We start from the raw sequence: 13,920 nt of genomic DNA, 5'->3' as shown, positions 1-13,920 counted from the left end.
TAAAAAAAAAAAAAAAAAAAGAATGGTTTAATGAGTGGTTTTTGTAGAATGGTAAAGATTAAAGGACCAGATCATAAGGAGTTAGGGAATGAGTGCTTGAGTGGTAAAGAAGTTGAAGGAGGGGCACCTGGGTGGCTCAGTCAGTTAAGCATCCGACTTCAGCTCAGGTCATGATCTCATGGTTCCTGGGATCGAGCCCCGTGTCAGTCCTGTGCTGACAGCTCAAAGTCTGGAGCCTGCTTTGGATTCTGTGTCTCCCTGCCTCTCTCTGCCCTTCCCCTGCTTGTGTTCTGTCTCTGTCTCAAAAATAAACATTAAAAAAAATTTTTTTAAGTTGAAGGAAAAAAAACCTTTTTAACAATTTCTTTAAATGTTTCTTTCTTTTTTGAGAGAGAGACAGAGTGCGAGCAGGGGCAGGGGCAGAGAGAGAGGGAGACACAGAATCTGAAGCAGGTTCTAGGCTCTGAGCTGTCAGCACAGAGCCCGACATGGGGCTCGAATCCACGAATGGCGAAATCATGACCTGAACCGAAGTCGTGGCACTTATCTAACTGCGCCACCCAGGCACCCCAGGGAGACACCTCTTTAAAGAATGGTGTAGTTCAAGAGGAGTAGCAGAGTTGAAGTAACTTTATTTTGGAATAGAAGTGGTCTGAGTTTGATTTTAGACAGTAGAAGGGAATAAGAAGGAGGAAAGCAAGGATGGTCAAGAGTCCCAAAAGCAGCAGGAACAATGGTATTTAAGAACCCAGAAGGATCGGAGGTTGAAAACTTGCATGAAGAAAAAGAGGGTAATAAAGAGTTTTAAGATAGAAGGTTTGAGAAACTTTTTAAATGCCTCAGTTCTGTCAGTAAAAACACAACACAAAATTATGTGTAAGAAATGATCAGCAGTGAAAATGCATGACCAAAGTTGATGTAGCATATATTTAGGGTGATAATATTCTTTGGTGCTTTTCCCACTTCTTTCAACAAATATATGTTAGGCATCTACCATGTACTAAACATTGTCTAAGATTCTTGGTGTGATATTTGTGAACAAAGTAAAAAAAAATCCTGTCCTTTAGGAGCATACTTGTGAATAGTGTGAGGGAAACAAACAAGTAAATAATATATTATTTTAAAATAAACATAATGAGGTAAATAGGGAAACATGGATCTGGGAACTAAGAAAGCAAATGGAAGGAGTACCCAGACATAACTACAATTTTATATTGCATATCAAGTTGTAATTTGTTGTTCTATTTCAGTACAGCTAATTGTAGAATCAAGATTAATAAAATAAAACAATAATATGGGTTTGGTGGAGCCTTCATTACTTATGTTGTAGATGTGAGAGAAATAATCTATATTTACATTTGGAAGAATTCTTGTTAATTTAGGAAAACTGTCATTATGTTACACAATTATTTCAGCACCTTTGGTGAGAGGAAAGATGAGAAGGTAAACTGTCATACAATAACTTCATTTACATGTTTGGTTATGAAAAGAGAATTTATGAAGGAAGTCAAAAGGTACAAACCTCCAGTTATAAACAAGTCATGGAGATGTAAAAAGAAAGGGGAAAAAAAGAAGAAAGAAATTTGTTATCTAACTTTAAAGGCTTAAAAGAACTACAGAGTTGAGGATATTTTTTAATAATGAATGAATTGGGTTTTTCGGTTATCATTGTCTTATAATCTCTTATTACTCTTTTTTATACCAACAGGCATTGGAAAAGTGAAAAGAAAACCTAGTGTGCCAGATTCTGCATCTCCTGCTGATGAAAGCTTTGTTGACCCAGGGGAACGCCTCTATGACCTCAATATGCCTGCTTATGTGAAATTTAACTACATGGCAGAGAGAGAAGATGAATTATCATTGATAAAAGGGACAAAGGTTATTGTCATGGAGAAATGCAGTGATGGGTGGTGGCGGGGTAGCTACAATGGACAAGTTGGATGGTTCCCTTCAAACTATGTAACTGAGGAAGGCGACAGTCCTTTGGGTGACCATGTGGGTTCCCTGTCAGAGAAATTAGCAGCAGTTGTCAATAACCTAAATACTGGGCAAGTGTTGCATGTGGTACAGGCTCTTTACCCATTCAGTTCGTCCAATGATGAAGAACTTAATTTTGAGAAAGGAGATGTAATGGATGTTATTGAAAAACCTGAAAATGACCCTGAATGGTGGAAATGCAGGAAGATCAATGGAATGGTTGGTCTGGTGCCAAAAAACTATGTTACCATTATGCAGAATAATCCATTAACCTCAGGTTTGGAACCATCACCTCCGCAATGTGATTACATTAGGCCTTCACTCACTGGAAAATTTGCTGGCAATCCATGGTATTATGGGAAGGTCACCAGGCATCAAGCAGAAATGGCATTAAATGAAAGAGGGCATGAAGGTGATTTCCTCATTCGTGATAGTGAATCTTCGGTAAGTTGGTTTTCAAAGGTAAATGGAAATAGAGCTCTGAGTAGTAAAAAATAAATAAATAGAAAATTGGAGAGGTTCAGTTGCTTCCCTAAAATTAGCCAGGCAGTAAGTTGGGACATAAACTTAACATGTTCCAAAACTAAAGTCAGTATTGTTTCCAACCTTATTTTGAATAAAATATAGCCCAGCAGTGATACCTCACTGGATTATTCGGCCTTGTTTAAGTCTGTTGGTCTTGCATTTCTGAAATACCTTCTGTCGCATTAAACTGAAAAATGGAGAAAGTTGAACCCTGGATTCTTCATTCAGAGTAAAGCAATGCAGTAGACTAAACTAGGAAAACATGTCTTAAATTGTATATTGGATGCACTGTCATCCTTCTAGTAAAGAAAATCCATAAATTAAAACAATTGAAATTTAAGTTTCTTCATAAACTGGTTGTTTGGAAGTTGGAATTCACTTATTATTTACCTGAAAAACCTATTTTAATACTCAATGTATTTGAAATGCATTTGCAATAAAAGATAATTTTATTCTAGCACTAGTAAAACAGTAAAACTATAAAAACCACAAAAATTGAAAGAAAATAGCTATATGGGCTCTTGGTTAGGGTATTAGAAATTTGATGATACTTATTTCCGTTTAAAATGGTCTTTATTTTCCCTTTTAAAAGGATACCACTACTTTTCCACTTTCAGATCATTAGTATTGGCTTTGTTTCTGTGTATCTGGTTGTACAGAGGTGAAGGTGTGATTGTGCAAAAGACTGAAAGTCAGAAGAAAACCTGTCTGGTGTGAGTGTGTGCACACTCATATGATGTGTCTATATTTAAGAGGGAGGGAGGAAAGAAGAGGGAGAAATCAAGGCTAATTGAACTGCTTGATACAAAGTTCAGGAAATGTAACCCCTCAGGAAGAGCAGGATTGATGATAGGGAAGAGTGGTGGGATTTGTTTTCTGTTAGATGCCTGACCTGGTCCTGCTTTCTAGGACAAGCAGTGGGTAATAGGTGTTAGGAAGGGAGTGACCCTAGAGCAGGTAGTAAGAGTAACCATACGAATAGGGTATTTCCAGGAAGCCCACTGTTCGAAACTTTGGCAGTAACTATATAAATGGAGGCTTTTAGACTGTTCAGGAAAGTGTTAGGTTAAAAAAACCAAACAAAAAAACTCAGAAAGTAGCTTGATTGCAGAATACTATGTATTTTCTTGTGGTGGGTAATTGAGCACTGATATTAGCCAAAATACACCATTTTACCATTAGAATTTTTAAAGTAAAGGTCTCAAACAGGCATATTTTCTTTGACCTGAGCAATATTTTTAAACATTTGAATTTGTATTTAAATATTGAGATTTATTATAAAAATTCAGATGACAGACTTCCTTTTGAAATTGGAGGGCCTGCCAAAATTGCCTATATTCCTATAAAGCAGCAATCACAGCTAAGTGGATTGGCCTTTGGATTGGCCATGGACTGTTGTTCCTCCTTGTCTGTCCACTCTGACTTGTTTACATGTCTTTTTCCCCTTGTAGGCATTTGAGTTTATGATTTCTCATTAGTGTCTTACTGTCTGAGAATTCAGAGCATTATCTCAGTCTGTAGGATAGCTACTATTAGCCCACATTTTCTCATGTGTTGCTCCAATAGTCTGATAGGAGAAAAGCTAGCTCTTGTGTCCCAGATGTTAAACTAAAGGATTTGCTGGTGGGTGTTAGAGCATATTATTTAAGAGACTTTGGAGTCTGCTTGAGTTTGAATCCTGCTCTCTTATTAACTAGACGGATGATTTTTAGTTTCTCTTGGCCTCAGTTTTGTCATCTCTAAAATAGGTTTGTTAGAAGTTGTAAAGGAGATAATCTATGTAAATAATTTAATTAGAGCCTTAGTAAGTGCTCAGATTTTAGCTATTATTAGTTTAATATAAAAATGGTAATAGATGTCTTTCATAATGTTTACCCTACCTGTTTTTTTCTTTTAGCCAAATGATTTCTCTGTATCACTAAAAGCACAAGGGAAAAACAAGCATTTTAAAGTTCAACTAAAAGAGACTGTCTACTGTATTGGGCAGCGTAAATTCAGCACCATGGAAGAACTTGTAGAACATTACAAAAAGGCACCAATTTTTACAAGTGAACAAGGAGAAAAACTGTATCTTATCAAGCATTTGTCATGATAATACTGACCAGAAGTGACTGCTACACAGCTATAATTCGTCACATAATTGAAGACTGAGAAAATGTCAGTCCAGTCATGCTTGATTGGAAATTGCTTTCTAACTCTACATGAGAATGACTATAATACATAAGTATTTTTATTATAATTCAGCCCATACATATATACTACATATGCAAAGCATCTGCACAAAGCAATTCCTTATCCTTGGTCTTCTTTTTTATTGTTTTCTTTGCTGTTTTTCTTTTTGCTTCTAATATTAAGGTTTTATATTTTGAGAAAATGATGCAGATCAGAAGTCTTTATATGGAAGAATTTATTGGTTTTTTTTTTTCCCTTTATTTCCCTGTAGGGGCCATGTTAGTCATTTCCGCAGTGGTTTCTCTTCATATAAAATTATTATATCATTATATGGCATATGCTAAAATAAATTTCATGGAGAATGTTGATCTTTTCTGTGACTAAATAGCAATAATAAATGGAAAATTAGAAATTATTTTCAGGTATTTGTCGTAAGCCATTGTAAATATCAAGGTTGTTGTGTCTTCCATTTAAAAAAAAATTATTGTCTTCATTGTAAAGCAAAACAAATGGGATATAGGTTAGAAAATATGTCTTGTATACTTTTAATTTACGGCTATTGGAAACAAAAATCTCTGAATTTCTAAGATTTTTTGAGAGGGTGCTTCTTTCTTAACTGGTTATTCAGGAGAATAAAACAGTGTCTGAGATACTTAGCTTTTCAAACTCTAAGTGGATGCTTTAGTGTTATATTATTCTTTCTCTGTTGTTATTTTACCAAGGCATCTTGTTTTGGGGTATGTTTATATCTATGTCAGTGTGAAAAAAGCTGTGGCCAAATGTTGGGAAAATAGGAGGCAGTGAGTTACTTGGTTTCTTCCCACCTCTGAACATCAGTAATTACCAGGCATGGTATTTCTACTATTTTCATTTCCTCCTTTTAGCTTTGAGTTTTGTCGACTGAGATACTAAAATTGATTATACCTGAGGAAAAAATGGAATGTGCCAAATGGTTAGAGAAAGTTATTTTTAAAATCTTACTTTTGCAGGGGTTTCTATTAGGTTTTTGTTTACTAACAAGCAGAAGTTTTGGGAGACTACTCTGGAGTATTGAATCTACTTCTGCAGGTCACAGAAGAAAGAAAACAGCTGTATTTTGTGGTCTTAGCTCCCCAACCCCACATTATTAATTCTGGAATTTAAATTTAAGCAAAGTAACCTTCAATATTTTAATTAAAATGCTTACTAAAGCCATATAACTTAACTAGGAAATCATACGATATTTTCAAAAACTCCCCAGTGCTTCCTAAGCAAATAAATGTTTCTGTTCTTCAGTATGTTCTAGATAAGCATTTCATACAACAAAATTACTGATGTTAAAATTGAAGTCCAATCCATGAGGTTTCTGGTTTTGTGTTTTTAAAATTATTTTAAATATTTTTTATTCTTTAAATCTTAAAATCATTTAAAGACTTACATTGCCACTGGGTGGCAGCCCTGGCTTCTCCCACTAAGTAACAGGAGTCTGCAAATATAATTAAGACATCGATGTACAATATTTCATTTTCATCACATCTGCTTTTAAAAGCCTTTCAGTTCATATTTCATTCTTTGTCAGTCTCTCTTTTTTATTAAGATTATTAGTGGACAAGTGTAATGGAAATAAAAGTCATGTATACATACCTTTTTTGCTATAAAATCACTTGAAGTTGAGAATAGTTTTAAAGTGGTTATAAATATGACTAGGTAGTAAACAACTTTTTATTTAATTTTAAACATTTGACAATGCTTTCTTTTTCTCCATTTTCCCCCAGTCTTTTTTTTTTAAATCAATTAATACTTTGTATCACAGTCACGAACTATTTATAGCAAACTCTGCTGAGCTTATGTTAAGATTTTGAGAAAGCAGCTAGGAATGGGGTAACACTGCAAGTAGATTGCACATTTCTGTGCCACAGTTAGATTTATAATAACTAGAGAGTTCCCAGATAGCCCCTATGACCCTGTTAACAAGCACTGCGTTTACTCATCTTCAGCTCATCAGAGTTGGGCACCTGATTGTTCAACAAAACAGAGCTTGAACAGCATCCAGTAGGTGAGGCAGGCAGAGCAGGCTGTATAACTCTTCCCATTTGTCAAAGCAGACAAGAGAAAACCTATTCCACACAGATATAAAAGGTATCATTCATCTTTTTCTGTTGCCACATTTTTCTTCTTTCAAGTCCTATAGTTTCTCAAGACCAGGTGGATTTGCACCAGGTGGCCTGCAAATGCCAGGGAGATGATGAGCCAATAATATCTATTGTGTGCTCTTGTTATTATGGGATGAAAACCTCACTGGGAACTGTGGAATTTTGTACTTAAATGTTTTATCAGTTTTTTAAAAGTCTTAAACCAGTCTTTACATCAATGGCTGTTTTTATAAGCATGAATTTTATTTGGAGCAATTTTAAGAAGAAGGAAAAAAACCTTAGAAAACATGTACATAGCTAGCTAGTAGCAGGACTTTATTGGAAACCAGGTTTCCTTATTCCCAGCCTGGTACATCCTGTATCATACCACATTGCCCTCTGTGTGCTTGCTTTAGACTAAGGAGAGTTCTGGGAAGAGCAGTATTACAGAAATTTTCTTCCACATAGAAGGAGACACTTGGCCATCAATTTAAACACAGATAACACACACACATAACCCTGCCCAACCCACTTCTATAAATAACTTCTCCAAAATCTTGGAAGAACTTATTTCAGAACTTTATATAAGTTCAATAATGAATAGCTTTTTGCAGTAGCTGTTAATTGGTCATAAGTTGTTAGGATTCAGCTGGATATATATGAACACATATAATGTATCTTTTACTATGAACAGTAACACAGGTGCGTAGTGTAATTCAAGACAGTGTCACAGGTATATCACTGAAAACAGGAAGACTAATCCATTGCTATTGCTGGAAGAAGAAAAAGGCCTAGCAGATGAGTAACTTGGGTTGTTAGGAAAAGACCATCCTTATAGATCTGTGGCGCATAAATTATCTCCAGCTTTAATGCTCTCATTCTGTCATCTAATCCAGAGATTGCAAAGAAGTAGGGGCACTACTGTCAGCTTAAGTACTTTTGTGAGAATTAGGAAACCTCTTTCCCCTGCCCCATCAATGCAAGCCCAGCCTTTTTCCTTGTTGAAAAGTCCCAAATTTCATCACTACCCCTTTCCCACATCTTGGCCAGGTGCCCTGTTCAGGGTACAGCCAAATAGGAATATAGCCCACACAGTGCTTTAAAAAGTAATTGTTAACATTTAAAAATTGGGGAATTTCACATAAAATTCAGAATTCTGGTTTACCTTGAATAATAAGCTGGCAATCCTAGAGTCGAATTCCCACAAGGTGACTATTGGATAGAACCTAATGTGAATGGTCCCCTTGTGTTTACTGATGTACCTGGTAAAAAACAAAACCCCCCCCAAAAAAACTCTATTAATCTACTTCCCAACCTTTACCCCCCCAGTTCATGTTTCCAAATGTAGTTTTTGTTAGACCCTATCTTTCCTGTAACATGGATTTTTTTGGTTTAGAATCTGGAAACTCTCATTTTTCAGAAACACCTTAGATGCAATGTCCAAATCAGCAAATTAGAAATGTAGTATTACAACATGCTTTAACTTACTCATCTTTAATATCATGGTTTTACAACTGTAGTCATTTCTTCCTTAAAGGACATTTGATACAAGAGAAATGACATCTTCATTTTATGTTCTGAAGAGCATCCAGTGGACTTTTTAAAAAAAAATACAACATTACTGCTAGGGAAAACCATTATTTGATTCTACTCTGGGCAAGTAGGAAGCTTCTGTGTTCTCATAAGCTGGTTCTATTGGTTCAGCAAGTTTATCTGATTCAACTCCCTCATCTTCTAAACACGTGCAGACCAGTATGCTATGCATACTCCACACCCTAATTTCTTGTTGTTACACGACCTAAACCAAGTGACCAAGGAACCGAAATACATTTTTCTAGTTTACTAACGAGATGTTCTTTTGATCTGAAAGTGTACACCGTTTGCCAAGACTTTTTTGTTTAAGGAGTAGAACCTAAAATGAAATTGTGAGATTTTGAAGGACAGAAGGAGTTTCGATTATAATTGGCCGTGTTCATAGAGGTAAATGTTTTAAGCCAAAGTGCCCTTTTAAAAATGTTTGTTGGCCAGTATGTTGATGCTTTCATTATCAAATATTTCAGAATTGGCCTGTTGCCTACAGTGGCATAGCACATTTAATTTACCTACCGGTCTGGCTTGTTTTTAAATGTTTCTCTCAAATTACTTTTTAAGCTGTTTTTAAAACTAGGTAAAGCTGGACTCAGCATTTTGTAATGTTGCTAATTTTATTTGTAGTTATAACCACAGAAGACAAAAAGAGTAGCCAATTTCCTTTATTTCATGTTTTCTGGTACCTTTTGGAATCATAATGACTGAAGTAGGAAAACATAAATAGACAAAATGGACATCTAAGGTAAAGATTATCTAGTTGGTTTAAATAAATTTCTGGGCTGGCTCTACAAAAATTTGTATCTGGAAAAGTTGCAGATAGCCTTTGGGAAATTATGGTGACGGGTGGGTTCCAGAATAAGACTGAAGTGTTCTCTATTTTGGAGGAATGATTATTAATTGATTTTCTTGAATTCTTTGGAAGAAATTTATAATCCCTGAATATTCAAGCCTGTTGTTTCTAGGACAGTGTAATGCCAAATTTTACTTGTTTTGATATGTTTTCTAGATTATAGATAACGAGGATGTTACAGAAAACAAATACTGATTTCCTTGGGGCATATGCTAATCACTTGGTGCCAAGATGAAAAAAATAATTTTTGAACCGTTACATCTGTGTATGATTGTGTGTCAGTGTTTAGCTTTTGGAGATATTTGTCCATCCATCTAACCAACTCACCACAAATATTTGAATGCTTAAGTATCAAGAGTTCTGAGCTAGCAATGTTATAGTGAAGAAAATAGGCAAAGTTGTCTAAAAGTTGTCATAAAACTCACCTTTCTAGTGATGCCTGATGGAGAAGTGCTCTAAAGAAAGAATAGATCATCAGGTTGTGGGGGTTGAGAGTAAGAGTGAGGTGTTAATTTACATAGGGTGATTAAAGGAAGCCTCTAATAAAAAAAAAAATTGACCTTTAGGGCACCTGGATGGCTAAATTGGTTGAATGTCCGACTTCAGCTCTGGTCACGATTTCACCGTTCATGAGTTTGAGCCTTGCATCAGGCTCCGCGCAGAGCCCGCTTCGGATCCTTTGTCCCCCTTTCTCTCTGCCCCTCCTCCACTCATGCTTGTGCTTTCTCTTAAAAATAAACATTTTTTTAAAAAATTGACCTTTGAGCACAGTGTGCTCCACTTAATAGAATCATTGACAACTCACTGGGGTTATACCAGTGGTTGAGTGAAAATACAGTAACCATAATCATTTGAAAATTGTATTACGATGCTTTTTTTTTTTGTAAAATTTTTAATGTGTAATTTTGAGAGAGACAGGGAGACACAGAATCCGAAGCAGGCTCCAGGCTTGGAGCTGTCCACACAGAGCCTGACGGGCTCGAACTCACGCATCGTGAGATAATGACCTGACCGAAGTCAGATGCCTAACCGACTGAGCCACCCACGTGCCCCACGATCTCACTATTCTTGAGTTCAAATCCCACAGCAGGCTCCACACTGACAGTGCAGAGCCTGCTTGGGATTTTCTCTTTCTCTCTCACTCTGCCTTTCTCCCGCTCTTTCTCTCAAAAATAAATAAACTTAAAAAAATTGAGACTGGATTAGAACTAAATGTTAGATGTACTAAAAACACAGGACTTAGATACTTAGAAATCCCGGAAAAGGGAACTACTCTGTGCCAAGAAGGTCAAGGAATGGTTTTTGGAATGAAGTAATTGATAATGCAGTCTATGCCAGGGCACCAGGACCTATCTTGCACAACCTTAACAGTGAGTGCTTCAAATTTTGCACCCTACTGCCCCTTGCTTCATTCTAGTCCCTGCCCTACAGGACTCAGAGGGCTTTTTAGGGATCTCTTCTTTGACCATCAACCTCCTAATCCCTACCCACTGCCTCTCTACCTTTCCATAAAACTTATCTCCTTTCCTTTTCTTCCATAATTAAGTATCAAATAGTTGAGTGGCAAATAGTGTAACAAAAAAATTCCTATTTCTAGACTGTACTTGCTTATAGTAGGAAATAGTTTTATTTTTCCAGCAGTTCGTTTTCAGACCTAGATGATCCTTCAACTCTGGAAAGCAGTAGACATTAACCTGAGAAGTGCAGGAAACAGGTTAAAGGATAGTTTGGCTTGGGCATGTTGCATAGACAAGAGACCACAACCAGCTAATGAGAAGGAATAGAAAGAAGTACCTCAAAGTCTGAAGAGGAAAGGCAAGATCAGAGTGGGGATATCTAGTCTAGGCCAGGATAAGAACTAGGTGAAGCACAGCCCTCCAGAAGTCCTCGCTAATGGCAGGCCCAAGCAGAGGTGGATGGTCTGAGTTCCTTGAGTCATGAACCAGTCCTGACAAGAGACTGTCATTCAAAAGCTGTGGCAGGCAGGTAGCATTAGCCCTCAGTGTCCCTTGAGTGTGCTGAGCCCAAGACAGAGACTTTCCTTGCAGTGGCTTGTGAAGGATTGGTAGGCAATACTGCCTTGTCAGCATGGCAGACAGGCATCTTAACAGGGACTCATAGTGCTTAACTATCCTAAGACCCAAAGTCTGATGAATAACTCTCCTTCCCCCACAGCATAAGTAAATAAGTGTTTTTCTGTCTCATTTTCTGTTTACTTACCTTTTCCTTTCCATTCTCCTGTATTCTCTGCAACTTTTCAATCCTTGGGCCTGGCTCATGCCATTCTCCCAGTTGGAATGCTAAACTGAATGCATCTCTCTGACCCAAATCTAAATTGGTAGATCCTTAGGATTCCCTATTGAGATTTGTCTATTCCCTAAAACCATTGCCAATCTCTGGGATCACTCACCACACTGTGCTCCTCAAACGCATTACAGGACAGTAAGGTGAGTGACAGGGACGTGGAGTTATGCAAACCTTGGTTGGAATTCCTGTCTCCATCCCTGACAGGCTTTCTGATATACAGTAAATAAATTTCTCTGTGCCCTCTGTCCTAATCTGAAAAGTTGGAAATCAAATCTTACCTCGCAAGTCTGTTGTATAATACGTGGAAATGTTTATGGTTGTGGAAGGTCTTTAAGACAATTCCCAGCACATAGTAGATACCCAGTACACGTTGACTTTTATTGTTAGCTTTTAACACATGGAGATTGTGGGCAGAAGGGGATTTAGGATAGAAGAATTAGGAAACCAGGACTGGGAGAACAAAGATAAAACTGGGGACAGGTGGTGAGGCCAGCATATATGAAGCACTCCCAAGTTGGGGTGTGTCCAGACCCAAAGGCAAAGGGAACCAGTATCAGATGCCAGGGGAGCAGTGAGAGACTGTACAATCAGCTGGTGACCAGAGGTCAGGACACAGATGTGACCACTGACTCACATTGCTGTGATCAAGGAGAGTATCCACAAGTGTTCTTGACCATGATGTAGTAAAATTATATATATATATATTATAAACCATGATGTAGTAAAATTATATATATATATATATATATATATATACATATATATATATAGCTAATATTTACTGTAGACTTACTTTGCTATACTCTATTCTAAGTGTACCATCTCACTTAGTCCTCACAACAGTGCTAGGAATTAGGTACTATTATAATTGAGGACACTAAAACACTGTTTAGATGACTTGCCTAAAAAACAGCTAGTAAGTGGCAGATCCCAGATGCCAATCGATTGTGTCTCTAGAGCCCATTCTTTTAACTAGTACCCTCTAATAGAGATCTTGAACTGGAAGCCTTTCTTTGCTGATCCAGGGGCCAAACCATAAGATGGGGAGCTGGAAAGGGCTAACTAGCAGAGCTAACTAAAGGGTCAGTTTAATTAGAGTAAACTATTTACTGTATTTTTTTTAATATTTTATTTTTAAGTAATCTCCACCCAATGTGGGGCTCGAACCAACAACCCTGAGATCAAGAGTCACATCTGCCACTGACTAAGCCAGCCAGCCACCCCTGTGTTTATTGTTAACATTATTAATATTACAAATGGTTAATACAGCTTTGTGAAGACTACTGATTTCCTGGCACTGGGCTAATTTGTTTTGTCTGTATTCTTTAATCCCACAACTACTATGTAAAATATTGTCTATTGTGTTAACTCATGAAAACATGAGGCTTATGGAGTTGCTTTCTTCCCCTTCACATCAAAGGAGTACTACTTTTCCCATCCACTTCTCAACCTACAACTATCTTCTGATACAAGCTCTCCACTGAAACTCCTCTTAGTGAGATTACAATGGCCTTCCTGGTGCTAAATCCAGGGGACATTTTTCAACGATCAATTCAGTGACGCTTCTGCACTCCCCCTTGATTTCTCCATCCTTCATCATTTCCAGGACCATAGTTTGTTCCAGGGCTATTTCTGTGACCTATTTTTTCTCCCTGTTTCTTTTTTCTTGTGCTGGTTCTTATATGTGAGTCTTCTCCAGGAGCACATCCACATGTCTCCTTAATCTACATACTCTCCTTGAATGTTCTCACCCACTTCCTGGTCTCAGCTACCACTGGAATGCTGAAGGTAGGGGAAATGGCGCCATACCCTTGACACCCCCATAGACTTGAGACAAAGATCGTTAACATACTTAGACTGCAGCTGCCCCATAAGCATCTGAAGTTGCAGTGTATCAAGCTTAACACATGCAACCTTTTACTGTACCACCCTCAACCCTGCCTGGCTTTAAACCACCTCTCCCTCCTCCTTTCCATTATTTCAATTGAGGTGCTGTCATCCACCCAGTTACTCAAACCTAGAACTTGAAAGTCATGTTCTCCCTCTCCACCCTCCTAATCCATTCTAAATCTAAGAGCTGTCAGTTCTACCTCCTTCATCTTTTGAATTTAGTCACTTCTGTCTACAGACCTAGGAAAACCTAATGGAAGCCAACAACATCTCTCATCTCATTGACCAACATAGTTTACTCCTTGTCCTCTTGCCTCCAGTTTGGCCCCTTCTATTGTTTGTTTTCTCCACTCCAGTCATAAACTTTTTAAAGCTCAAATGCAGGGAATAACATGGTCAGATTTGAGCTTTTAATCCCTCCTTTGACCTTCATTGCTCTCAGAATGAACTCTAACCTTTCAACAAGGCATTCAAAGCTGTCTGGAATCCTGGTTCTGT

General features: G+C 37.4%; 1 protein-coding gene across 10 annotated transcripts in view; it reads left to right on the top strand.

The window, feature by feature from the left end:
* The window catches only part of NCK1 (NCK adaptor protein 1), a 98,592-nt gene extending 85,694 nt beyond the window's left edge, over positions 1–12,898 (top strand). For all 10 annotated transcript variants that reach the window (XM_049628774.1, XM_049628773.1, XM_049628778.1 and 7 more), the window contains 2 exons: positions 1,709–2,421; positions 4,400–12,898. In XM_049628774.1, coding sequence (XP_049484731.1) covers positions 1,709–2,421; positions 4,400–4,594 — 908 coding nt within the window. In that variant the 3' untranslated portion in view covers positions 4,595–12,898. The remainder of the gene's footprint in view (positions 1–1,708; positions 2,422–4,399) is intronic.
* Positions 12,899–13,920: the final 1,022 nt, after the last annotated feature.

Source organism: Panthera uncia, chromosome C2, assembly GCF_023721935.1.
Source record: "Panthera uncia isolate 11264 chromosome C2, Puncia_PCG_1.0, whole genome shotgun sequence".
Lineage (NCBI taxonomy): Eukaryota > Metazoa > Chordata > Mammalia > Carnivora > Felidae > Panthera > Panthera uncia.
Note: the sequence above shows the minus strand (reverse complement) of the source record. Positions and strands in the feature narration are given on the sequence as shown.